This window comes from Rana temporaria, chromosome 3, assembly GCF_905171775.1.
Source record: "Rana temporaria chromosome 3, aRanTem1.1, whole genome shotgun sequence".
In the NCBI taxonomy this organism is placed as follows: domain Eukaryota; kingdom Metazoa; phylum Chordata; class Amphibia; order Anura; family Ranidae; genus Rana; species Rana temporaria.
In genome coordinates, this window is record NC_053491.1 from 100,927,520 (window position 1) to 100,952,954 (window position 25,435).

At 40.9% G+C, this 25,435-nt stretch overlaps 1 protein-coding gene across 3 annotated transcripts in view; it reads left to right on the forward strand.

The window, feature by feature from the left end:
- The window catches only part of ZNF592 (zinc finger protein 592), a 37,689-nt gene extending 29,191 nt beyond the window's left edge, over nt 1-8,498 (forward strand). For all 3 annotated transcript variants that reach the window (XM_040343103.1, XM_040343104.1, XM_040343102.1), the window contains 5 exons: nt 437-596; nt 2,360-2,626; nt 2,889-2,998; nt 5,344-5,494; nt 7,894-8,498. In XM_040343103.1, the coding sequence (XP_040199037.1) occupies nt 437-596; nt 2,360-2,626; nt 2,889-2,998; nt 5,344-5,494; nt 7,894-8,367 (1,162 nt within the window). In that variant the 3' untranslated portion in view covers nt 8,368-8,498. The remainder of the gene's footprint in view (nt 1-436; nt 597-2,359; nt 2,627-2,888; nt 2,999-5,343; nt 5,495-7,893) is intronic.
- The last annotated feature ends 16,937 nt before the right edge of the window (nt 8,499-25,435 follow it).

Genomic DNA, 25,435 nt, shown 5'->3' on the forward strand with positions numbered 1-25,435 from the left:
TGTTCCCCACGGGAGTGGGCGTGTGGCTCCTTTTCCCCGACGTCTCAGTGCGTTATGGGAGCAATGTCTCCTGGGAGTGAGGTTACAAGACTCACAGGAGACCATCTGAAATAGTAATGCATGTATTCTCGTGGGTCACGTGACTCGCATCACGGAATCCAGGAAGTCTTTGCTTGTGGGCTTCACAATGCCCACAAGCAAGATGGAAAAGCCCAGGATTATTTTTTTAAAGTTCATATTTATGACGGAAACCGAACCGATAGACGTACAAGCAGCTAGCAAGTGAGTGGTACATTGCTATCCTATATTACTAAGCATTGCACATAGTAACAAAAATTCCAGAAACCGCGGACCCTCCGCTTTAAGAATGTTTCAGTACTATAATTTAATTTACTGTGCACTAAAATTTTGTTTTTTTGTTTTTTTTGTATTGCAGGATAATCTATAAATGTTCTTGTGAAACTGTCTTCAATAAGAAGAGACTTCTGCACCAGCATTTCTACCAGAACACAAACAGTCTTCTAGTGAGCGTTTTCAAGTGTCCCGAATGCCAGCTGGCATATATGCAGAAACAGCTGCTAGTGCAGCATCTGAAGGTGAGCCATGAGGACATGAACAGGAAAAATATGCTTTTACATTCAACTTTGTATATGTTTTTTAAAAGTTGTTATGGACATGTTACTATTACTTAAATGGTCTATAGGCATAGATGAGAGAGCGAGACGTACATTTTTATTTATTTATTATTGTTGGAAATCTGAAGTTCCATAACAAATGTAATTTCTAATTTTGTGTAAGGCCTCATTCGCACAGGTGTATGCTATATTTCTTGTCCACATGGGGATGCACGAGAGTTCATTTCATTTGGGACACAGACTTTGTGCATTCAGTGGCCATCAAAATGGGAGCAGCGGCTGCGTCCTAATTAATAAGAATGGGACTGCCTGCGCAGAACACCTTTGCATGCCTGTGCAGGCAAACATGGCCCTTGCTTGGGCGTACACTTTTCATACTAAGAATGCAAATGGCACCATCCACTTGTTTTAGAACAGTGTACATTTTCTGTTGAAGTATCCTTGGCTTTTCATTATACGCTTTTTTATTTTTTTCCCCCATCTCATCTTTGCTTACCTGGTTGTGGGGCCTGCCCAGCTGATTCATCATTGTCTTGCTGAGGTTCTCTTCTGACCTCAAACCCCGGCTCGGTCTCGCTCTGCTATCTTCTTGCGTGACGCCATCAGGGAAGCTGCCGAATCTTCTGGGTTTAGCTGGCAACTTAAGGCTTGCCCCCCTCCTCATTTCTCTTTAAAGGACAAAATGCATGTCAATTGCCTAGGTGAGTGACATGCGTGGGGGACAGGCCAGAGGTTTTTTTTTTTATAAAAAAAAAAAAAAAAATCCCTGCACAGCGTATGGGAAGTGGGGTGGAGAAGGGGCAATATCAAATTGAGAGTGAAGATCCACTTTAACTATCAGTTACATGTTGGAGAATCAAGAGGGCTTTGGAGCCAGGCAGTAGGTATTTTCACAAAAGTTAGCAATGGCAGACACTTTGTCGCTTTCATGCTAGGTTTCCTTTAAAGTGCACTTGTCACAGGAGAATGGTGAAGGTGGCCATTGCTTTCTTCCCTTTGTTCTGGGTCAGTAACGTCTTGAGTCGCTGATTCAGAACAAATCTAGACAAAAGGAATCCCAATCTTTTTCTGATTCATTTACATCATATTTTAGGTCAGCGAATCAAAAAATAGAAGCGAAGAGAAGACCAGGCAATTGGCAGCAGAAAGAGGCCAACAATGGCAGCCCTATACTCACCTCACAACTGGTGTACCTTAAGTCATTATAAAAGCTAGAGTTGCCCTGTGGCATCACTGTTACCAACAAGTGAAAAAAGGCAAAGGTATGTAAGAGCAAAGCTTACACACCATTTGTTTTCATCATATTCCTTGTTTTTTCTATCTTGAGGTGTTCCACAAAGCAGTACCAGAGTGCCTATTCTTAATTTACTTTGGATATTGGTGTCACTGTCACATTATATCACAAATCAAATTGAGTATTCTCTATGGCACTTTCATTTTAAGCAGGCATTGGCTCCTTTTATGCCTTGTACACACGGTTTAACTTGTGACTTTATAAAATAGTCCGCCTTGACCCCGTCGGAAGTCCGACGGACAAAAGGAGAGCAGGTTCTCTATCTAAGGTCCGTCGGACTTCCGACAAAAACAAGTCAGATGGAGGCTACACACGGCCGGACTTTCCAAGGAAAAAAAGCTTGTCTGACTTATTTTCTCGGAAAGTCTGGCCATGTGTACGAGGCATTACTATTGATTCCCACTGATTTTTTTTTTTTTTTCCTGTTAAGGGTGTCCATGGCCTTCCTAAAGCACTTGAAGATTCTTCATCCGCCCAGAAAAAGACAGATGCTGCAGCAGAGAAGAATGACGACTCCACTTCAACGTCAAAGTCCACAGCAAAGACTGTGGCTAATTCCTCCTCTAACAAGAAAGACGGCGAGTCTGCAGAGGCGCAGCACAAGCAGAAACTTTCAGGTTGGACATGTCCAGAGTGTTCGGAATGGATTCTGGATCGGGAAACGTACGTGTTCCACATGAAGAAAAGTCATGGGAAGGTATGGTTATTTTTATTTTTCCCTTTTACTTAAACATGCATTGCTCATTTACCGTGTCACTTATCGGTTTCATTTAGTTGCCAAAATACAGGGACAGACAAACCATGATACCAGTCTGAGTTTTGCTAGCCAAATTTAGGTGAATTACTTTTCAAGGGGACTCCATTTGCCCTCCCCTCCCTAAAGTCATAGCAATACCTGCCGATAAATCATGCCAAATAATTTTGTGTTATGAATGTTTCAATACCATTTTGTTTTGCAGAGTATGAAAAGGTATCCATGCCGACAATGTGAGCGCTCCTTCAACTCTACAGCCAGTTTACGCCGACATGTTAAAAATGACCATGACGCAAAGAAGGAGTACACCTGCTGGTAATATCTCAGTGGACACATTTTCAGTGCTAAGAAATACAATATGTTTTATTTGTCTCAACGTAGTAGTGCTATGTTTATGACCCTTTACAGTCGCTAGCTGTCTTTTTGTATAGCCTTTATGTAAAATATAACTACATAGGTATGATGTTGGTTAGAGCTTTAGGCTCCATTCACACTTAGGCGTTTTGAATCGCCGCAGTTTTGCCCGTATGCTATCTAAAGATACATTTCTACTTTAAAGTGGACCTTCAGTAATTTTTTTTCAACTTTCCATCTATTAAATCGTCTGCCCTTGCTGTTTTAACTTTGGATAGTAAAATATTTTTTTATGCCAGTAAATATCTTGTACAGTACACTTCCTGTTTCTTGTCTGGTAAAAAGCCTAGGCTTATGACATCATGCACAGCTCTTTTCTCTCACTCTCCTGAGAGTTTGCCAGGCAGAGAGGGGCGATGAGTCATACGAGGGCCAATGAGGGCTGCAAAACTGGAGGTGTGTGTCTGTGTAAATCTAGAAAGTCAACAGGCAGCTAAAATGATTGCAGCCAGTCTCAATGGAGGGAGGTTTCTGTAGCATATTTGGCAAGTACAGAATCGCAGTATATATAAAAAAAAATTTGCAAAGTTTTTGGAGGGAAGCTTCAGAATGGCAAAGATGTTTTTGTTACAAATTATGTGAGCTGACAGCAGTTCCTCTTTAAGATATATTAAGCGCCCCATCCCCGCAAGCTCACGCAGCAAAGAAACTACGCGCGGAAGTCGCGTTTGCATATGTAAAAGGTGTTCAAATCACACATGTCAGGTATCCCCGTCGGAGCGAGAGCAATAATTCTAGCACTGGACCTCCTATGTAACGTTAACCTGTTAACCGTAAAAAAATTGAAATTGTCGCCTATGGAGATTTTTAGGTACCGTAGTTTGTTGCCATTCCACGAGTGTGCACAGTTTTAAAGTGGATGTAAACCCACTCTCATCCTTTCTAAACTACTACCATAGCGCTGATCTATAAGGATATAGATGCCTCCTGCATGTATCCTCACCTGTCAAAAGTCTCCCATCTGTCTGTTATAAGAACTGAAAAACTGCAGATTCTGTGGGTGGGTCTGTTGTCTGGAGCTCGGTGGGTGGAGTCGTGATGTCAGTAAACTGCTCCGCCATCCTCTACACTCCCCTTGTCAACATGCATTTTGTCCGATGTATTACTTACACTAAATTCTGCTATGATCAGTAACATCCAGTCAAAATCCAGAAAAGTAACCACATGACTTAAGAAAAGGAGTGGGGATTAAAAAATAATGCCCGTCTTCAAGCTAGTGCATGAAATATGTAAATAACCTGTCACTCACAGCAAGGGGGCGGAACGCACCAAGGTTTTTCTCTGTTAGTCCGTTTCATCTCACTGAACAATAAAAGAGGATTGCTCAGAGCTGGATTAACTCTTTGTGGCAAGACTGGGCACAGATGATGGGAAATCTTATACACTACATTGTGACAGCAAAAAATAAATACATTTTGGGTTTACATCCACTTTAAAGCGTGACATGTTTGGTATCTATTTACTTGGGCTAACTTTACTGTTTTTAGTTTTTTAAATCATAAAAGTGTCTTTTTTCCCCCAATAAAGTTGCGTGTAAAACACAGCTACACAAATACCGTGTGACATAAAATATTGCAACAATTGCCATTTTATTCTCTAGATTCTGATTAATATATAATATATATATATATATATATATATATATATATATATATATATATATATATATATATATTAATGTTTGGGCGTTCTAAGTAATTTTCTAGCAAAAAATATGTATTTCTGACATTTTAACACCAAATGTCAGAAATAGGCTTAGGCATGAAAGGTTTTTTTAGGTTTTTTTTTCCCCTGCTCCTAGACGTTTAAGTTTGAAAAATGCTAATAGCCTAAAGTAGTGTGCATGGCCACAAAGGATAACACTATTTGGCTTCTAAGAGCAGATTACAATGTTAATAACAGCTTCCAGGAGCTTAAAAAAAATGCTTTTGTGGATGGAGTCTAAATTTTACAGGACTATTTGATGATTTTTGACCTCAGACTAGTAGAACAAGTGTATTGAAGCAGCTTCAACACCGTATTTACCCCATTGAATGCTACTTTGGTTCTCCTTGGCACAGCATTTTTGAAATGTGTCATTTTGGGCAGTAATTTAAATAATGGGAAATGTTGACTTTTACATGTGGAAATCAAGTTTGCCTAGACTGTGTGGTTATGTCTTGAGGTTAGAAAAAAATATTTGTTTTCTTAGGCTAAAATGTTATGTGTTTTTAATTGGTTTCACTGTATTTTCTTGTGTCCTTCAGCTACTGTACAGAGAAGCCTACTTTTGCCAAGCCGTCCATGTTGGCTAATCACATTATTTTAATGCACGGCATCAAAAACCCTGAACTTACCCAGGTGTCCTCTTCTACTATCGCAACAGACACAGCTTCACAAAGCAGGGTCCAAGATCAGGTATTATGCTTATATTTATCAAAAATATTCTGAATATTTTCTAGATTATAAAAAACTAAGGGGAATTGGAAGTTAGTAAGCCGCCTGCTGTTAACTGCACAAACTTTGTGGGTACCTGCATATTTTCTAATTTTGTTTTTAAGGAATATCATTTTTATGGTTCTCGGGAGAACAGAAAGTAGAGTGGGTTTAGTGAGTGTCGGGGTCTGATTAAACAAGCACAACAGGTTGAGTAGTTGTATTAAGAGATCCATGTCTAGCTAAGACAGCTAAAAGCACGCTCCAGCGCACGCACCCAGGAGAACGAGGAAAGGGGGCATCATTGTGGACCCCTGTATGCATTTTTTTGTGGCAGAGCCTGCAGCGGATGGAGGTGAGTGGTGTTTAAAATTTGACCGACTTCACTGAGCTTGTTCCTGGATGACTTATGTAAGAATACACCAGGTATGCACTTACACCCTCTAGTGGCGAAAACCAGGAAAGACATTCTACTCACAGAAGATAATCTAAAATAAAATTATCCTCTTCTTACCTAATCCACGCCGCAGGAAAAGCTACTAAAAGTAATTCCAGCTTTCACCCATCACGGCTGGTAATTTGTGCCAACCTTCAGGTTTATCAAGGGTTCCATTAGAGAAAACCTCATACCTGGGCCTGTAGAAGACTCTGCCAGAAACGCCAAAGTCTGCAACCCAGAGCCCTGACCTCCGCAGAGAGACATTACAGGCAAACCTTGTTTCTTCTTTACATGAGTCCTGGGTACCAACCATGTTAGGCTTTTGATATCGGGCTGAGGTATGGATCCGATTATAGCTCCTAGGTCTCGGCAGCCAGACTATCAAAAGAGCATTTTTCTTCTTAGCACGTGTTGAACTTGACCAACCACCTTAAACACTGGCAAAACAACTTGGGTACTCTCCATTTGGGAGGGGTTATATAGGAGGAACTCAAATTGAATTGAGTTTGCCAGTGTCCAATCGCCTGTGGTGACTACATAACCCATTTAGTAATTAAGGCTCTGTCCCGTGATGTATGATCAAGAAATCTATATTTAATAACAGTGATCCACAATTATGATGGCCTCATGGGAAAATTGCAGAAAAAATTTGCATGGGTATAATTATGACATTTTCACTTGTGATCCTTGCTGAGCTATGCAGACATATATAAAGACAGAAATGAGCACAAAGGGAAAAGGAAAGCAGACAGGAAGGGGGAGAGCCTGAACAGGGGAGTCCAATGTCCCTACTTCGTAAAACTTAGGAATAGCAAAGGATTTATTTCTGAATAACTAACATGTCATACATACTTGCTCTGTGTAATGGTTTTGCCCAGAGCAGTCTCGATCCTCCACTTCTCAGGTCCTCTGCCGGTTCTTTCGGCCGATTCCCCTTGCCTAGTGCCCCCATAGAAATCCACTTGCTATGGGAGCACTCATGCTTGCTTACTCACAAGGTGTCCATAAGATTGCTCCTGCCTCACTGACTGTGATTGACAGCTGTGGGAGTCTAGGGCTCCTGATGCTGCATCTCAGCCAATAAGGAGGGAGAGACCGAGGAGAGCCTTGACTCTCGTGCACATTGCTGGATTGGGCTTAGGTAAGTATTGGGGAGCTGACCGGGCAGCTGGACACTGATGTTTTTTTACCTTCAAGCATAGAATCAATCACAGCTGTGATCATCACATGCCTTACGAAGGGGACCTGTGTGACTCCAAAAAGTTGCACTTTCTGTTCTGCGATGTGATCATGCTTCAATTAAAAATCGTTTAGCCGCTACTCCGTAAATATCCTCATTGTGGCTTTCTGATCCAGTTTCCAGCTGGTGGTTGCTGCAGCACCCAAATCTTCTAGAGCTTTATCCAGGAACGTGTGTTATGGGATTATGGAGTATTAATTGGACACAGCTGATCAGGTGGTAAATAGTCGCTGTCATTGACTCTTTACCACGATTTGTGATCAGTTGTGTTCCAAGGACACCGCTATCACAGATGCCTGCGGTTGTGCGCCGCAGGGGGCATGCGAGAAGTGCGATCACGGAAGGACATTATATGACACCCTCCCAGCAATGTATATTTTTTTCTATTTTTTATATCTGTGCTAAAAAGTGGCGTTGTTGCCTTTTAATGAAACGTATTCTTCATACAATATTTTCTGCCTAAAAAGTCCATGGGGGTGTTGTTTTATATGCACACACTCTATTGTGCATTTGCATATATGTCCTGAAAAGGTTAAGCTGAAATATAATGCTTTTGGGTTTAACAGTTTTAAGGTGTGAGCGGGTAATTTAAATAAATATAAAGAGCAGTCCAATCACAGTTCTTTTAGAATAGAAGAAAATAAGGAGATTTTCTCAAACACATTTATCCTTTAATTTAATTTAATATCTTTTGTTTTCCAGTCATCGGGCTCCAAGAAAGCTATTAAGAAAGAACTTGAGGACTCTGAAGCAAAAGAAGGCGGCCCCGATGCTAAGAAAATGAAATCGATGTACAAATGTGCAAAGTGTGGCTTTGCAGCAGACAGCAGCTCTAAATTTCTTGAGCACATACCTCAACACAAAAGTGACAGCTCATCATACCAGTGTGTGCATTGTGGTTTATGTTACACATCCCAGATATCACTAAATAGACACCTTTTCATTGTACACAAGGTGAAGGAGGATGAGGAGGAAGAGAATGATGAGCGACCTCCAAGCCCTGACCCAAAAACATCAGAAAAGCAGATTTCAAGTTTGAAGTCAGAGCAGGGGGGGACATGGGAGTGCACCCAGTGCAATTTAACCTTCGATCTGGAGAGCGCACACGCTGCCCATGTACGGACTCACAAAGACAGCACAGATAACAGACAGAAGGCAGGATCCCCTGTGGCCTGATAAATACTGGACTTCAACAGCAAAATCAGAGTTTTGAAGCAACAGATGTTAATAAATAAAATACTTAACAATTTTTACTGAGAAACTGGGAGGAATGTTGATTAAAATTAAAAAAGATAGAAATTAAGATATAAGGTACTGTGTTTGTTTATGTGAACTGTTAGCCTTTCATTTAGGATATACTTGTCCATTGTACGGACCAACAATGCCCAGAAATATCAGTGGACAGCAGATAAACAAAAAAAAAAAGGGAAATGTAAGTTATATTTTTCCAGTTCTTTGAAAGTTACAGCATTCACTTTTCAGTATACCCACATCATAGTATTCACTGCTCTCCTATATTCATTCTACCTTATTAGAGGTACATGTGCTATCGTGATGTTTAAAGACCTGAGAGCTAGACCTTTCAAATGGTTTCTTTTCCATCTGGACAGACTTTCATTTAAATGATGCAGTGGCTAAAGAGATTCCACGCATATCAGAATCTGGTATCATTGCATTGTAACTTGTGGAATACAACGTTAAGTTTAATATATAGTACAATGGAGGATAAATGTCAACAGATCAGGAGCTGCTTTGGTTTCACTAGACAACATTAGGGGGAATTGCCTTGAGCAGTTGATATATGCAAGTTTCAATCGGTAGTAATAAAGGAATAGTGCTGTGCTTGGATTTCCTGTAGAAAATTGTGCTGGATCTGGTACCAGTCACATGATATGCTGATCATTAGAAACCTTGCAGTGCATGCTGGAAAAGCCTTTTACGCTTTCCAAGTAAAGGGCATAGGGCAGGATTTAATGCTAGATCAACCAACCCATTGTAATGGGTTGCACCTTGTCTATATGCTGGAGAAGTTGTATGTTCTCTCTGTTACAGGCCGAAAACTAAACTTTTTTAAACAATACTTTTCCTCTAATCAGCACATCCAAAAACTTTAAAACCATTTCACCTGTATATTTTTCACCAAGTTGTGAATTTTTCAGGAGTTCTTTTTTTTAAAATCAGCATGGCAATGATTTTTTCCATTTAAATTTTGTTCTGACTAGGGTTGCACCAATATTGGTATCGGTGGCGATGCTAAGCATTTGCACGAGAACTCATACTCGATCAAATGCTCCAATACCTGAAACCGCTACCTTTGCGATTTGAGGCCATACAGAATAAATGGGCTCAAATCACACTGCAAAGGATCGTGTGGAATTTGGACAGAAATCTAGTACGATCACTCCCTGAATCAAATGTGGTTTCCCCCACCGTTCCTATGTGAACCCAGGCTTGTCATAGTGATTTCAGCCTGGGTTCACACAGGAGCAATGCAGGTTAACCGCATGTGATTTAGACAGGAATCGTGATTCTTTGCACTACGATTTGAGCCCAATAATTTTGGATTGACTAAAATGACACCGCAAAGGTATCTCTGAGTACCCGACTGAAAGTATCAATATTTGCCGAAAAAAAATCGGTATCCGTGCAACCCTAGTTCTGACTATTGTTTTATTAAGAAGGCTTAAGGTATGTGATGCTAGAAAATAAAACGGCTGAGTGATAGGATTCAATGAAATACTAAAACCTAATTGGCCCTAAGGTGGCACTTGTGTACCAATGTATACAGCCGAGGGTAAGCACTTTATTGCAATTGCTTTGGGCCCTGCTTCGTATATAGTTCTACGGTTTCAATGCTGCATTACTGATAGTCTCCCTTACCGCCAGCCACTTGGAATAAGGAAAAGTGAACTTGGACATACTTTGTTGCTGCTTGTGCAAAATGTAGTTATTTGTAATTTATTGCAGCTCTTTGAGACCTCTGCAGAAAATCAGATTCACCATTTCACTGAAATCTTTACTATATTAGCGGTTTTAAATAGAGGACTAATTCTTGGTTATGTGCATCGTTTGAAGAATTGCCTGTTTTTTTGCATCATGCCAATCAATATGAAATTACTGAATATTAAAGATAATCTGGAATTGAAAGGTAACCAATCATTTAGAAATTTGCTTCAGGTTTTATCATATTTGCAAGCCTTAATAGTATACAAAGTACCTGCAGTGTTATTACTCTGCACGAAATGATTAGTAGACAAACTTTTCCTTCTGCTTGTTAAAACTTTGGTCAGACAGCATTGTTTGTATCTATATAAGGCTTGAAAATATGATAAAACCTGAAGCAAATTTCTAAATGATTGGTTACCTCTCAATTCCAGATTATCTTTAATATTCAGTAATTTCATATTGATTGGCATGATGCAAAAAAAATGGTTGTATGGTACTTTATAGGTTGATTTACTAAAGTAGTAGTAGATCAAATCCAAAGTGTTTGATTAGCTTTCAGAAGTTTAGTGTGGTCTGATCAAAGGTACATCATTTGTATTAATCATTGCTGCATATTGCACATTGGTATCTCGGCAGTTTTGCTGAATAGCTCATCACTCCTAAAGCTTCTGCTACCTCAGTGAGACTTGTCTTTGTTTTTTACCATGGCAAACCAAATTGAAGATAATGTACAGTCTGTATAAAATTATGGTGAGTCTTGTTACTCATTTCCATTTCTCTGTGGTTATCCAAAATTATTTGTCATACATTTAAATGCTTGCTCTTTCTAGGTTTTTCTGTTATTTTAATCAAAATTCGATTAGGATTTATGTACATGACCCTCGGACTCAGAAGCAATCAAACATGGCATGTTTTTAAATACTATCGGGGAGAAATGTTTGCATTTGAGGTAATTTTAAGTTGATTCGAACGTCCTTCTGCCTAGTTTCTGTTTGCATTTACCATAACTTAGCTTAGTAAATATGGTAAAAATTCACTTTTAAAGCCATATCCAATGTCTTTGCTTGCACATTATTGAATGAGGGATGATGGTCAACAGAGCTTCAACTCATTCGTTAAGCTAAGATGAAAATGTCCTTACAGAGTAAAAGTTCCCTTCCTTGCAATGTGAGCAGCCTGTTTGCCTTTAGAAAATTAACCCAAGAGATTTTCATTGTGTGCAGGAGTGGGAGGAAAAAAAATCGCTGCAAAGGAAGAAGTAGAGCGTATGACATATATTCATATTTACAGTGGAACCTCGGATTGCGAGTAACGCAGTTAACAAGCGTTTCGGAATATGAGCACTGTATTTTTAAAAATCGCAACTCCGTTTTCGAGTGTTGTCTTGCAAAACCAGCACGATTCAGGCCAAGGTGGGGGGCGTTTGGCCTGAGGTGGGGGGCACCGGAGCCAAACAGCGCTGTTCAGAAATGCACGGAAACCCCTGAGGACAGCTTGGCTGACCTCGGCAAACTTCGGGAACGGAGTCTTTCCGAGGTCAGCCGAGGTGTCCTCTGGGCTTTCCCGCCATTTCTGAGGCTCTTCGGCACCCTCCACCTCTGGCCGCATCTGGTATTGCATGCCATTGAAGTCAATGCGGAGCAAATTATTTTCGTTTCCATTGACTTCAATGGGGAAACTCTACTTGATATGCGAGTACTTTGGATTACAAGCATTCTCCTGGACTGGATTATGCTCGTAAACCAAGGTTTCGCTGTAATTGCAAATTAAACCTAGTGCAATGTTTGCATACCAACCTAATCCCCTGTGAAAACAATTTTGGGCAACCTCTACATTACCTTTAAGTGCTATTGCAGCTTAATGAATTGACCCAATGAAACCATGATCACCTGCAATTAAGAGTGTTCTGAAACATATTACAAAGTAGCAAGTCATATTTTGCTACCCTTTCAGATAACTTTTTTTTATCCCAAGTGACTATCTGGTTTGTCTCTCAATATTCTGCTTGTTTTCGATAGCTTTACATGGTGTAGGGCCCTTGTACACTAATAATTCTCTAAAGAATGTGTCAATATACAATAAGGTATCCTGAAAACATACTCAAGGTTTGTAAGTTGCATGCTTTATTTTTTCATATAAGTTGGGTTATCTGTGGCGTCTATTTAAAAAAAAAAAAAAAAATGCATTCACACAAATTTCACCCAAGATTCACATATAGTTTCTGTTGGGATTCGATTGGAAAAATGTGTAAATCCTGGGTAAAAGTTGTGTGAATCTTTAGTGAAACCATAAGTTGACTCCTATGTGTTTTAAATATTGTCCTATTAAATGTTCTAGATGTATCAGTAAAACCTCTCAGGGAAGATGAGTATCCATAAAAATCATTGGAAGGCAATACTGATTTCTTCTTAAAAACGCTTTCTGCAGCATCTCCGTTCTAAGCTGCATGGTTTTCATGGTATAAAATGCAAGACTTTGTTTTCATGGTATAAAAATAACTTATTCCATTGCTCATGTAAAACGGTTAATGTTTTAGTATATTCTGTACCAGGCTTTACCTAGTGTTTAATATTGCCTTGGATTAAACTGTGAAAATGACTGTTAGATGGATCACTGTATAAATATTATAAATTTTAATCGTAATGTTTGGTCAAAATGGCTCTGTTATAATGTTTATTGATGTGCCCTTGTTTAGATGCCATGCTTGGGTCAAAACAGGCCAAAATCCAGGAGCAAAGTATTGAGTACCTACAAAATTACAGGCGGTGTCTAAAATTATGTTGATCAATAAAAGCCCATGTCCTGTCTTATATACATGAGCCTGCAAGACAGCTATTGTCTATGCCAACTGCCAATTACTCACCACCACCTATCACATTAATCACTTAAGCTACGCGGCTCTGTAGAAACAGCATTTTGCAAAGTACTGGCTTCGCTTTGAGCTCAGGTGAACATGGCAATCTACGTTTGTTGTAATATTGCAGACTGCAATCTGTTCTTTAAACCAACCCTTGTAGGTGGACCCACCATACACTGCAAAGAGAAGTGCGAAAATGGCAAAAAAATGTAATCTTACTGGCCTAGATGGCTGCAGCTGTCTCCTGCCGACTCTTCCCCAAGAAGAACTGAGCGATCAAATACCGTGGATCACCCAGTTCTCTCCTTCTTCGCTCTGAGCAGAGAGCCATGACTGTCAGTCACTGGGTCTATGCTCTGTCCCTCCAGTTCTGGCTCAGGGTCTCAGCGGCTCACTGGGGGCTGGCTCGGGGTCTCATTGGCTCGCAGAGTGGCTGAGCCGGCTGCCTTGTACAGGCTTTCTGGATGGATCCTGACCATATGGTCAGAATCTTTTCAGAGCCTGGACCACGGAGTGACATCAGCTGACAGCGGACTTTAGCCCGATATAGGCTGAAAATGGGTCACAGTGGTGCAGAATGAACTTCAATCCTGTGATCCATAAGAGCTAGTTCACACCAGATGCAGTTCCGTACACTTTTTTTCAGTTTCCGGTGCAGAAACTGACTGGAAACTGACTGCATGGTGTGAACTAGAGCCATTGGAATACATGGAAAACAACGTGCATGCCTTTTGTGCAGAAAAAAAGCGCACAGAACTGCGTCTGGTGTGAACTAGCACTTGGAGAAATATAGCCAAAAAAGCTTTGGCTATACTTCTTTAAATTTGCAGTCCAGATTAGGTTCATGAACCCTAAAATGTGTGCTCTTTAATTGTTGATAATCACAGTGAGTGGTTTGTAGGAAAAAAATGTTTTTAGGTGGGCTACAACCCCAATCTACTGACAACGCAGGTAACTGAAAGAGCTCTCTAGATTGCCCAGTGAAATGATGTAGACAGACTTTTACTTTTTTACATGCACTATATCGGATTTATTCTGATCACGCTGGCCACAAATATTTTTTTTAAATAACCAACATTGTTATACTTGCCTGCTTTGTGCAATGGTTTTGCACAGATCAGCCCTTATCCCCTTATTCTCTGACGCTCCTGGCCCCTCCTCTTCTCCAAGTGGCACCCTAGCTTGGGGGGACACTTGTGCATGCTCGCTCCTGAGACTCTGTGTGTCGTCCCCCCACTCCCTCCTCAGTGGCTCCCACTGATGTCTCTGAGACAATCAGGAGGCAGAGACCCAGGAGAGCAGCCGCTCTCGTGCACATCGCTAGATCAGTCGGGCTCAGGTAAGTATTGGGGGGAGGGTGTGAGGGAGCTTCATACTGAATTTTTTTTTACCTTCATGCAAAGCTTGAAGGTAAAAACCTTCAGCCTTTAGAACCACTTTAACGGCTTAATTTTTGTAGCATTTTAGCTGTAACAACACAGTGTTAATATTTATTTCTGTATCCTAGTGATCTTCTTTTGAAGCCTTACAGTCTACCTATAACAATATGACTTGATCAGTCTTTTGAGGATATTCAGTTGCCATAACTGCATAAAGGCAGGGGACACAGCTGGATTACCTTAATAATGGTGTACATGTACAGTGTAAGAACTGGAGCCTGCTATTAGTGATAAGAATTACATTAAATTATTCTTCCTGCATCATTTAAATGTTAAAATCTGAAGCCAGGATTTGTGTAGTTCCTCCTGTGTTTCTTGTCTACCATTATGCAACATTTGACTTTCCATTATGCTGTATTACTGTTTGCAATATGTTGCTGCTGAATACATCTTGTCCCTTTCAGGCAGGGACCCCTAGTTAAGTATTTTGATGGGATTGTAGATTAGCCCATTCTCTCCCAGATTTCAATGTTCTAATGACTTATTAAAGATTGTTTTTATTGTATTTAAATGTAGTCATATTGACTATGTATAAATATATAAATAAATATATATACTTTCACAAAATGTTTTTTTAAGGTGCTGTCCACTGACCATATTCTATATTGTTTTTATATGGGTTGGTTTTTTTTTGTGCGTGTGTACATACATGCATGAGCGTGTATATAGTAAATATATTTCTGTATTTATATATTATCTATCTTATAGGTAGAGAAATATAATTCCTCATTCACAAACTGCTTTTATTTTCCATCTCACATGTTTGTGTGACCTTGATATGATTTATATCCCTAACTATGTAATAAATACATAACTACCTTTATACCACCATACATACCTGCTCAGTATGGTATTTGTTTTATATATTTCTCAACCCACTCAACATAAATATATGTGAAAATGTTCTTGTGTGGGGTAATCAACATGGCTCCAAAATGAGTAACACATTCCCTTATGTAAGACCATTGCATACTTCTATCAACTAGAACCTTCTCCACCCCGTTGCGTTGTCCGTCTCCACCCCTGCAACTCCTGTTTTTACAAAACTAGAGATCACCTTATGTTCTTGGCTTTATTCAACTTTGAGATACAGACTTTTAAAAGAAATGGCTTCTATAGGGGTGCTGTGTTTAATAAGGTTGAATAGTTTGAGTAACACCAATAAAAGCACACAAATGCAGATGTTTTGGAACAGGAACACTATGAATTTTCATACAGTTGTCCCATTTTCATATAAAAAAAATTCCATAAACTGCATGATGTGATGCACACTTTTGAGCATACCTGGTCTTCCATATATAGTAATGGGAACTATTTTCTAGTCGGTTAAAGCACTAAACACTTTTCATATCTTTATGAAGTCACTGGTTTCTAAGTATATTTGAAGTGAAAGAAAATCCCTCTGAAGTGAGGGAATCCTTGGTTGTCCTCTAACTAATGTCCCCATTGGAAGAAATCCCCACTATTTCTGTTCTGGGGGCAACCCAACATTTTGGGATTTTCTTTGACTTTCATTTTCGGTGATAATAGTAAACATAACAGAGTGCGAATCTTCCTAATGGGGACACAGACGGCAAAACAATCTGAAAGGTGTTCTAATCCGTCTCCACTCTATCCAAAACAGAAAAATGATTACAATTTTGCCTTCAGTTATACTTTACTGCATAGTTACATAGTTACATGTAACTGCGTTCTAACATAATGGTGTACTTGGCCAACAAGTGCAGTAACTGACATTTCCTTTTATTGGACTGGGGGAGTGTCACAAAACCTGAAACTGCCTACCCAAACAAATGGGTATAGGTTTAATTGAAATGAATGGTCTTGGTTTAATTTCATCTGCAACTGTACTGAAGGCCAAAGGATTTTTTTTTCAGTAAAGTGATAAATACATTTTATGGATGACCTAGAATAATGCCAGTTGCATTGTGTGCTATTTGTAAAGTGATAAAATGGAACAGCATTCTTTGCTATTTACCCATCTACCTTTATATTTTAGAAAAAGAAAAAAAAAGTCAGAGGATGCAATGGGAAGAAACCAAATTGAAAATTAATGCAAATTTCTGTCAAGGAAGTGCAGTTTTTACATATGTTTTGGTGAATGTGTTTTTCCATAGGTCTGTTTTACGTTTGATATAAAACCAGACTTGCTGCTAAGTGGCACTGCACCTAACATTGGCATAAAAGGCCCATTAAGGGTCGTTTGATCATGCCATTGGTCTGTACTGAATCAGAGAATAGAGTGCAGGGCCCCAGTACCACAACCCTGTCAAAAATGTCCTTGAGGTACAATTAGATTTATCATTTGCAATATGTACCTATTTTTATGCTGAGCCAAGTTTTCCTTTATTTACTTGCTTTAAATAATGGTTAAATAATTTAATAAAAAAATGAGATAATTGCTATTTATCTTGTCACCTTTACAAACCTAGGTATTTTACGCTCGTCGTCTTATGTTTTTGATACGAACAGATCTGAGTATTTCTACCCTCCTTTTATAACGATGTGCATATTAGAATATTGTACAGTAGACTGTCCTCGTGGATTTTCTGTTATGAGAACATCCTCACATTTGTGTAATTCTCCGGGGATTGTATGTATGCTTCAGATTGTTTCAAATAAAACATTTCAAACAGGCGGCCTGACTGGCAGTCTATGTGTGTATGTATTTATGTACAGATGGTTCATAAATATATTTTCAATTTTATATCTAGTAGTAGTCACATCCAACATGGACATGCTCTGTAATGTAGACATTACGTAGTTTACCAAGCCAAATTATGAAGAAGTGGCTTGGTAAACTGAAACCCCTTTGACATTATCCATTATTTTTATAATTCTTTTAAAGCAGAGGCCCTAGAGAAAAAAAATTGGTGGGGGTTTAATTTTTTTATGTTACACGATATTTGCCCAGCGTTTTTTTAGAAAACATTTTTTTTTTTTTAATTTTAATGCAAATAAAAAAACTGAATACATGACATGTTATGCTGAGTAAATAGATCTTAAACATGTCCTGCTTTAAAATTGAGCTCGCCCGTGCAACGGCAACAAACAACGTACATTTAACTGTCCCATATGCAACACTTTAAAAGCCTACAGGTTACCACTTTTTAGATTTACACAGATCTGGTGCCCAGGATCTGATGTTTGCGGGGATCTCTTACATGTGTGGGACAGAGGCACTTTACACTTTTTTTTTTGCACTTTATTTATCACTTTTATTGCTGTCACATGGGATGTAAACGTCTCATGTGACGGCTACTCTTTATGCCCTTAAAAGTATTTTATCACACCAAGATCGGCTTCATTTAAAAAAAATAGCGCCATTTACATCCGGGTAATCCAGAAGTGATGCAAGGTCATCACTTCTATTTTCCTATATGATAGAGGCAAACATAGCTGTTCCAGTCTTCGTTCACCTCTATTATCTGCTGGCGGAAGCATCGGCTGGTCGATCGGGTGTCCCGGTGGCTAGTTGGCCACTCGGTCTGCTTTTCACAAGAGAGCCAACAGTCTGCTCATAAAAACAGTACCGTGATGATGCCTGCAGTTGCAGGCATTATCCCAGTATAGCCACTTGAAGTCCAGCGATGTACCGATACTTTGCTGGTCTTCAAGTGGTTATAGAACATGTCTAGTTGAATGTGACTGTGGTTAGCTATCACATGACCTGGATAAATGAGAGTGGTCATAGACATTTACATTGCTATTTGTGTAGTTGAAGACTATAGAGTTGTATGTCATAGCAATGTGGTAAGTATAAAATCATGAAAGTCAGATAGTACACCTAACCAGATCTATATAATCTTTTCTGCATGTGAAAAAAATAAGTATTTTGCCAAACTTGATTTATATTGCCTAACCCCTCCACTGACCCAGAAAACCTGGTCTAGGTTTAGATCATTATCGCTTCTTAATGTTGATATAAAAATACTGGCCAATATTTGGGTTTATAGACTAAACTCCTTGTATTACTAATCAACAGGAATCGGGTTAACAAGCAGGCAACAATATACAATGTGTTATTCAATTGCTGTTTCTCCTGAACCATATTTTCTGGATTGAACAATGCTAAATCCTTAGATTTACTGTAAAGTAAGAATGCATTCAAGAATATATATTTTAATTGTTTTATCAATTTAGGAAATGCAAAGTGAGCATACAGAAGGAAATTCTAAATCGAATCAATATTTCTCTTTCATTCGTTGAGAGACTCAGCCCTCCATTATTCAGAACCATAGGGTTTACAGCCCCCCTACAGGAGTTGAACACAAGGCAGAAAAAAGACTTGGCTATGCCTATGGGCAGTCATAGGTGGTATACACCCCCTCTCTGCTATAGGCCTTCAGGTTTTTTTCTGCTTAGTCAGGAGTTAGGACCTAGTTCCCTGCTAGGATCTCTAGTTCTGTCAATTTTTTATTGGTTTTCCTTTTTTGGGGGATTTTTTTTTTCCCTGCGAGATCTACAATCAACTGCTGGACCGGGCGATGTTCTGGATAATATAGATCCAGTTGTCTCCCCAGTCTGACCAGTGAGCGTGTGCAGACCGCAGCTACGCGCTAGGTCGGACGCGATCTAGTCCCACTGGACTGGCCCTGCCAGTTAAATGTCTCGCACGGTCGCATATGACCGGGTCCTGGCCTGAGTCACAGCATTCCTCACGGCCGATAGCCCCCCACGTCAGTGGAGAGGAGGACCTGTCTGGAAACGTTATCTGCACCCTTCCCTGGACTTTGGGTGTGTGTACTCCCTGGGGTGGTTAGTCCCTTAGGGGGGTTCTCCTCCTTTCTCGGTGAGGCCTAGGTGTTTCGAACACTGTCCACCCCCCCCTCCAGGGTTGTCATGGGGCTACACCTTGGGCTCACCTGCTGGATGGTTGGGCCTAGGGAGAGGGTGACTGGGCATCTGCGATCCCTGTGGCGGCCATCCAGTAATTTTGGCCGCGGTTTTGCTCCTGACTGTGCTATGCATGGGGCGGGCGGTAAGGCCGCCCTCCATTCCATGGCTTTGTTCGGTCTGGTCCCCCCACGTACTCACTGCGGGTGGGCGAAAATTTAGGCAGTGGCTTTTGCAGCCACTAAGCCTCGCGGCCAATATCTTACACACGTCACGGTGCTGTGGGGGCTCTGAGGCCGACCCCCTTTTTGGGGGTCCTTCAGATAGGCCCTCCGTGGGTGCTGTCAGTGCCCCCCTGTGTGGGGCCTCAGTCGGCAGGAGTCTTAGTCGGTGGAGTTTTTTGTGTTTTCTTTTTTTCAGGTGCCGCCACGGACATGGCCCACCTTGCAAATTTAGTGGTCACGCTCCCTGTGCTTTCAGATAGTGAGGATGATTCCTCCACGACTGCAGTGGCGCACAAGAAAGCGCTGGTTGTTGCACTTTATTACATCTGTGCGGGAATCTTTAAAGATGGGGGATGTGGCTGTGACAGAGGGCAAGGGTCCCCTTTGGCACCCATGAACCTTTTTGCATGGTGAAAGCGTTCCCTTCTCCCCTTCTATTTTGACAAATTGGGAGGAGATGGGAGTGTCCAAAGCTCCTCTTTGTGCTTCCAAAAACTCCTTGCTGTGAGGTACCCCTTGAAGAGTCCCTCTTTAAGAAGTGGACTGTTGCACCAGTAGTGGATCCCCCTGTATCTAGGTTGCAGAAGGCAACCATGATTCCGGTAGAGGAATCTCTGGCTTTTAAAAATCCGGCAGACCTACCTGGAGGGGGAGCAGAATCGCCCTGCCTTTGCCGAATTGGCGGATCTGTTGGTTGGGCTGCAGTTTGTCTGCTATGCCTCTTGGATGCAGTTCTCCTGGTTGCTGAGCTCTGTTTCTGCAGTGGTGCTTAGACATGTATTGTGGCTTAAGTGTTGCTCTGCGGACTAGGCTTTAAAAAAAAAAAACTTTGACCGGTTTACCTTTTTAAGGCCATTGTCTCTTTTGGGGCTACCCTAAATGACGACATTGCGTGTCTCACGGGGGGCAGTAGCCAGAGACCTCCAGTGAGCAGAATGTCTCGTTCTGGCCCTCCGATGTACGCCATCCAGGCGTAAAATACTGGCAGGTGGATTGCCTCAGTCGGCTAGTGTTGGACCCCTCACCAGGCTGTGTTTCATTGGATATATCTCCAATGGGGCACTTCCCAGGTAGATCTGTTTGTGTCCTATCTCAACAGAATGGTACCAAGGTTTTTAGCAAGGTCCTCTGGTGGACATCTCAAATGCTCTGTTGGGGCTGGTATCGTTTGATCTAAGCCTTTCCTCCTCTCCAGCTTCTGCTATGGCTTTTGTGCAGGATCAAGGCTGCAGGGATTCCAGTCATTCTATTGGCCCCAGATTGGTCCTGTCGGCCTGGGTACGCCAACCTGATGCTTCTTGGCGACTGCTTCTCTACAGTCCCAAGGGCTGATCTTCCATCCTGCTTTACAGTCGCTGGTTTTGACGGCCTGGCTGTGATGAGCCAGGTGCTGGAAGCTAACTAGTCCACCTCTAGGAAGATCTAGCACCGACGTGAAAACCGTATATATGCTGGTGTGAGTCGCTGGGCATTCGCCCTCATTCTTTCTCAGTGACTCCGATTCTGACCTTCCTTCACGGGGGCTTGAGCAGAAATGGGCATTGAGTACCATCAAGGTCCAGGTGTCAGCCTTGGCAGTCTCCTTCATCATCCCCTGGTCTTGCCCTCCTGGTGCATACCTTTTATTCTAGGGGGTTTACGTCTGTCTCTTCTACCGCTGTGGTATCTGAACTTGGTGCTTTCGGTTTTACAGAAGCTGCTCTTCAAAAATATTTGGGAGATTCTCCTGCTCACTCTGTCTCAGAAGGTCGCCTTTTTGGTGGCTATTCCCTCTGCTCACAGAGTGTCGAACGAGTAGCGTTATCTTGTCATACACCTTACTCGGTGTTCCACAAGGATAAGGTGGTTCTTTGTCCTCAACCCTCTGATTTCCCTTTGAATAAGGACATTGTGTTGCCTTCCCTGGTCAACATATCCTAAGGAATTTGCATTACATGCCCTGGATATGGGTCGGCTGTATTTTGCTGTCACTTAGTCTTTTTGGAGGTCAGACGGTTTGTGATCACGGATGGGCCAAGAAAGGGGCTGTCTGCTTCTTCTGTGCCCATTTCTGGATGGATCAGATAGATAATGATTCTGGCCTATTCTGTCAGAGGGGTCAAGTTCCTTCTTTCCCCGTTACCGCACATTTTACATTGGTGCTTAGTGCTTTTTGGGCCGTCTGTCTTCAGGCGTCAGTTGCGCACGTTTGTAAGGCGGCCACTTGGTCGTCGGTGTACACTTTCACAACATTCTGCAATGTGTATGTGCTGCCATCTGTGGATGCTTCTTTTGGCTGCAAGGTTTTGCAGGCTGCTATTTAGAGGGTCTATTGTTCAAGTTGGCCTCCAGTTGTTTTGTGTTGAGCGCCTGTTACCTGGTTGGCGCTTGTGTAAGCCTTGGGATTTTTTGTTGTCCCCTCATGTTTGGCACTGCTTTGCGATGTCCCTATGGTTCTGAATAATGGAGCGCTGTTTCTGTCAATGAACTCCGTGAAATGGATTTTTACGGTAAGTCAAAAATCCTATTTTGCTGTGACTACCCTTTGATTTCAAACAGGCATCAAGCCTTCTAGGCATGTACAGTGTTTGTGAACACAATAGGGTTGATTTACTAAAACTGGAAAATCTGGTTCAGCTGTGCATGGTAGCCAATCTGCTTCTAACTTCAGCTTTTTCAGTTGAGCCTTGGGTGAAAAAAAAAAATGGAAGCTAATTTTTATGCGGAGTTGTACCAGATTTTGCACTTTAGCAGTTTTAGTAAATCAACCTCAGTTTTTAAAGGAACTCGGCAGGCAGGCAGGCTGTGCCGAACATCTTGGAGAATTAACCACAGATCCTCTGTGGATGTAGGCTGCCTCAAATCCTTCTGTCTCTTCATGTAATCCTGGACAGACTCTATGATGTTGAAATCGGGGCTCTGTGGGGGCCAAACCATCACTTCCAGGACTCCTTGTTCTTTATAGTGAACATATTTCCTGAATAACTTGGGCCCCAAATTTATTTTGTAGCAGGTAAAACACACACACACACACACACACACACACACACACACACACCTCCCTGATGATATGGCATTAAGGACACCATTGATTAGGCAAAGTTGAGCACTGTAGAAGCAGTAGTTGACTAAGCAAACAATGTAGCCAATGAAAGACACATCATGCTTGCTTACCGTCGACATCGGAAGATGATCAGCACATAACTAGATGTACCTGGTTCCAGCTAGCTACTGTCGGGAGATGTCTCATCCGAAGTACTCTTCATGGAAGAATTGTGGCCAAATGAAGCCATACCTCTGATGTTGAAACAAGACTAAGAAACTCAGGAGGTTTGTTCGCCAAGGGGCTGTAGAGTGGTACAATAACGGGTGTCTGCATGTAACAAGCATGGTAGAGATTGCTTGCAAGTTTGGGGCTGCATTTCTGCAAATAGAGTTGGAGATTTGATCAGGATAAATGATGTCCGCAATGCTGAGAAATACAAGCAGATACTTATTTATCATGCCATACCATCAGGGAGATGTGATTGCTGCCAAACATACAGCCATCAAGAATTATCTTCAGTGTAAAGAAGAACAATGAGTAAAGGAAGTGATGGTTTGGCTCCTTCGGAGCCCTGATCTTTACATCGTTGAGTCTGTCTGGGATTACATGGAGACAGAAGGATTTGAGGTAGCTACATTCACAGAAGATATGTGGTTAGCTCTCCAAGATGTTTGGAACAACCTACCTGCCGAGTTCCTTTAAAAACTTTGTTCACAAGCACTATATACACACCAGGAGGAATTGATGCTGGTTTATTATAATACAGGATTTATAAGGCGCCAACAGTTTACGCAGCGCTTTACAATATAAAGGGGGAAAGTACACTTACAATACAGAATTAAAATGAGGGACCTGATCATGGAGTTTACAATATAAAGGGTGGTTTGAAGCCAAAGGTTGGTCATACCAAATATTGATTTGAATTTTTCTTTTGGTCATCTACTTTCCATTTTGTAATTAAAAAATAAACTATTAACACATATTTCTGAAAGCATTCTTAATTGACATTTCTTAGTTCTACAGGTAAGCCTATAATAAGGCTTACCTGTAGATACTGGAAATATCTCCTAAACCTAAACGGTTTAGGAGATATTTACCATATACGCTTGCGCCGATGTCATTGGTGCATGCGCACTGAAGAAAGGGCATGTTCGTGCTGTTTCTAAGGGGCTCGTGCTGTGAATGGCAGTTCCTGCATGGGAGTGACGTCACGAGACTCTGGCCAGTCCATGGCCCTGGAAGGAAAAGGGGGTGAAGATGGTTGCAGCCACCAGCGGGGACATTGCAGGCTTCGTTTGCAGGTAAGTGCAACAAAATGGGTTTTTATGCTTTTACATTGCAGGGTGAAAAAGAGGCAGTAAGACTGGAGCAAAGATGCGCCTTCCAGCAGGACAACGACCCAAAACATACAGCCATAGCTACAATAGAATGATTTAGATCAAAGCATACTCTAGTGTCAGAATGCCCCTCTCAAAGTCCAGACCTAAATCCAACTGAGAATCTGGGGCAAGACTTGAAAATTACTGTTCACAGACACTCTCCATCCAATCTGACAGAGCTTGAGCTATTTTCCAAAGAAAAATTGGCAAAAATGTCACTCTAGATGTGCAAAGCTGGTAGAGACAAAAAGACTTGCAGATGTAATTGCAGCGAAACGTGATTCTACAAAAGAATAGGGGGCTGAATACAAATGCACACCGCACTTCTCAGATATTTGTTTGTAAAAAAAAAATTGAAAATCATTTTTAATTTTCCTGCCACTTCACAATTATGTGCCACTTTGTGTTGGTCTACCACATAAAATCCTAATAAAATATATATTTATATTTATGTTTTTAGTTGTAACATGACAAAATATGGAACATTTCAAGGGGTATTTTCAAGGTACTGTAAATATATTTCCAGAAGGATTACTGGTAACCAATATAGGCAAATACGACAACACCGCAGATTGCTGTCCTAGCAGCCTTTCTTACCACACCTACCTTTTGCTACAGTCTTGGATCCAACTCTGTGTCACTCCTTGAAATAGTGGAATGCAGTTAAATTCACCATCAAACTCATAAGTGCCCCTCCCTCTGGTTGGCATAATAAACTGCCTGCGGTTACCACCTGAGCATAAAGATGCCACTGTGTTTTGATACTGGTTCACTAAAGCAGCTAAACACATACAGTGCATTCGGAAAGTAATCACAGTGTTTCATTTTTTTCACATTTTGTAATGTTACAGCCTTATTCCAAAATGCATTAAATTCATTATTTTCCTTTAAAATTCTACAAACAATACCCCATAATGACAACATGAAAGAAGTTTGTTTGAAATCTTTGCCAATTTCTTCAAAATAAAAAATTACATGTACATAAGTATTCACAGCCTTTGCTCAGGCGCATCCTGTTTCCACAAATTATCCTCAAGATATTTCTACAACTTGATTGGAGTCCACTTGTGGTAAAGTCAGTAATGTAATGTAATGTCCCACAGTTAACCACTTAAGACCCGGACCAAAATGCAGGTAAAGGACCTGGCCAGTTTTTGCGATTCGGCACTGCGTCGCTTTAACTGACATTTGCGCGGTCGTCCCAAACAAAATTGGCGTCCTTTTTTTCCCCCCACAAATAGAGCTTTCTTTTGGTGGTATTTGATCACCTCTGCGGTTTTTATTTTTTGCGCTATAAACAAAAATAGAGCGACAATTTTGAAAAAAAAACAATATTTTTTCCTTTTTGCTATAATAAATATCCCCCAAAAATATATAAAAAAAAAAATTTTTCCTCAGTTTAGGCCGATACGTATTCTTCTACCTATTTTTGGTAAAAAAAATTGCAATAAGCGTTTATCGATTGGTTCGCGCAAAATTTATAGTGTTTACAAAATAGGGGATAGTTTTATTGCATTTTTATTAAGAATTTTTTTTTT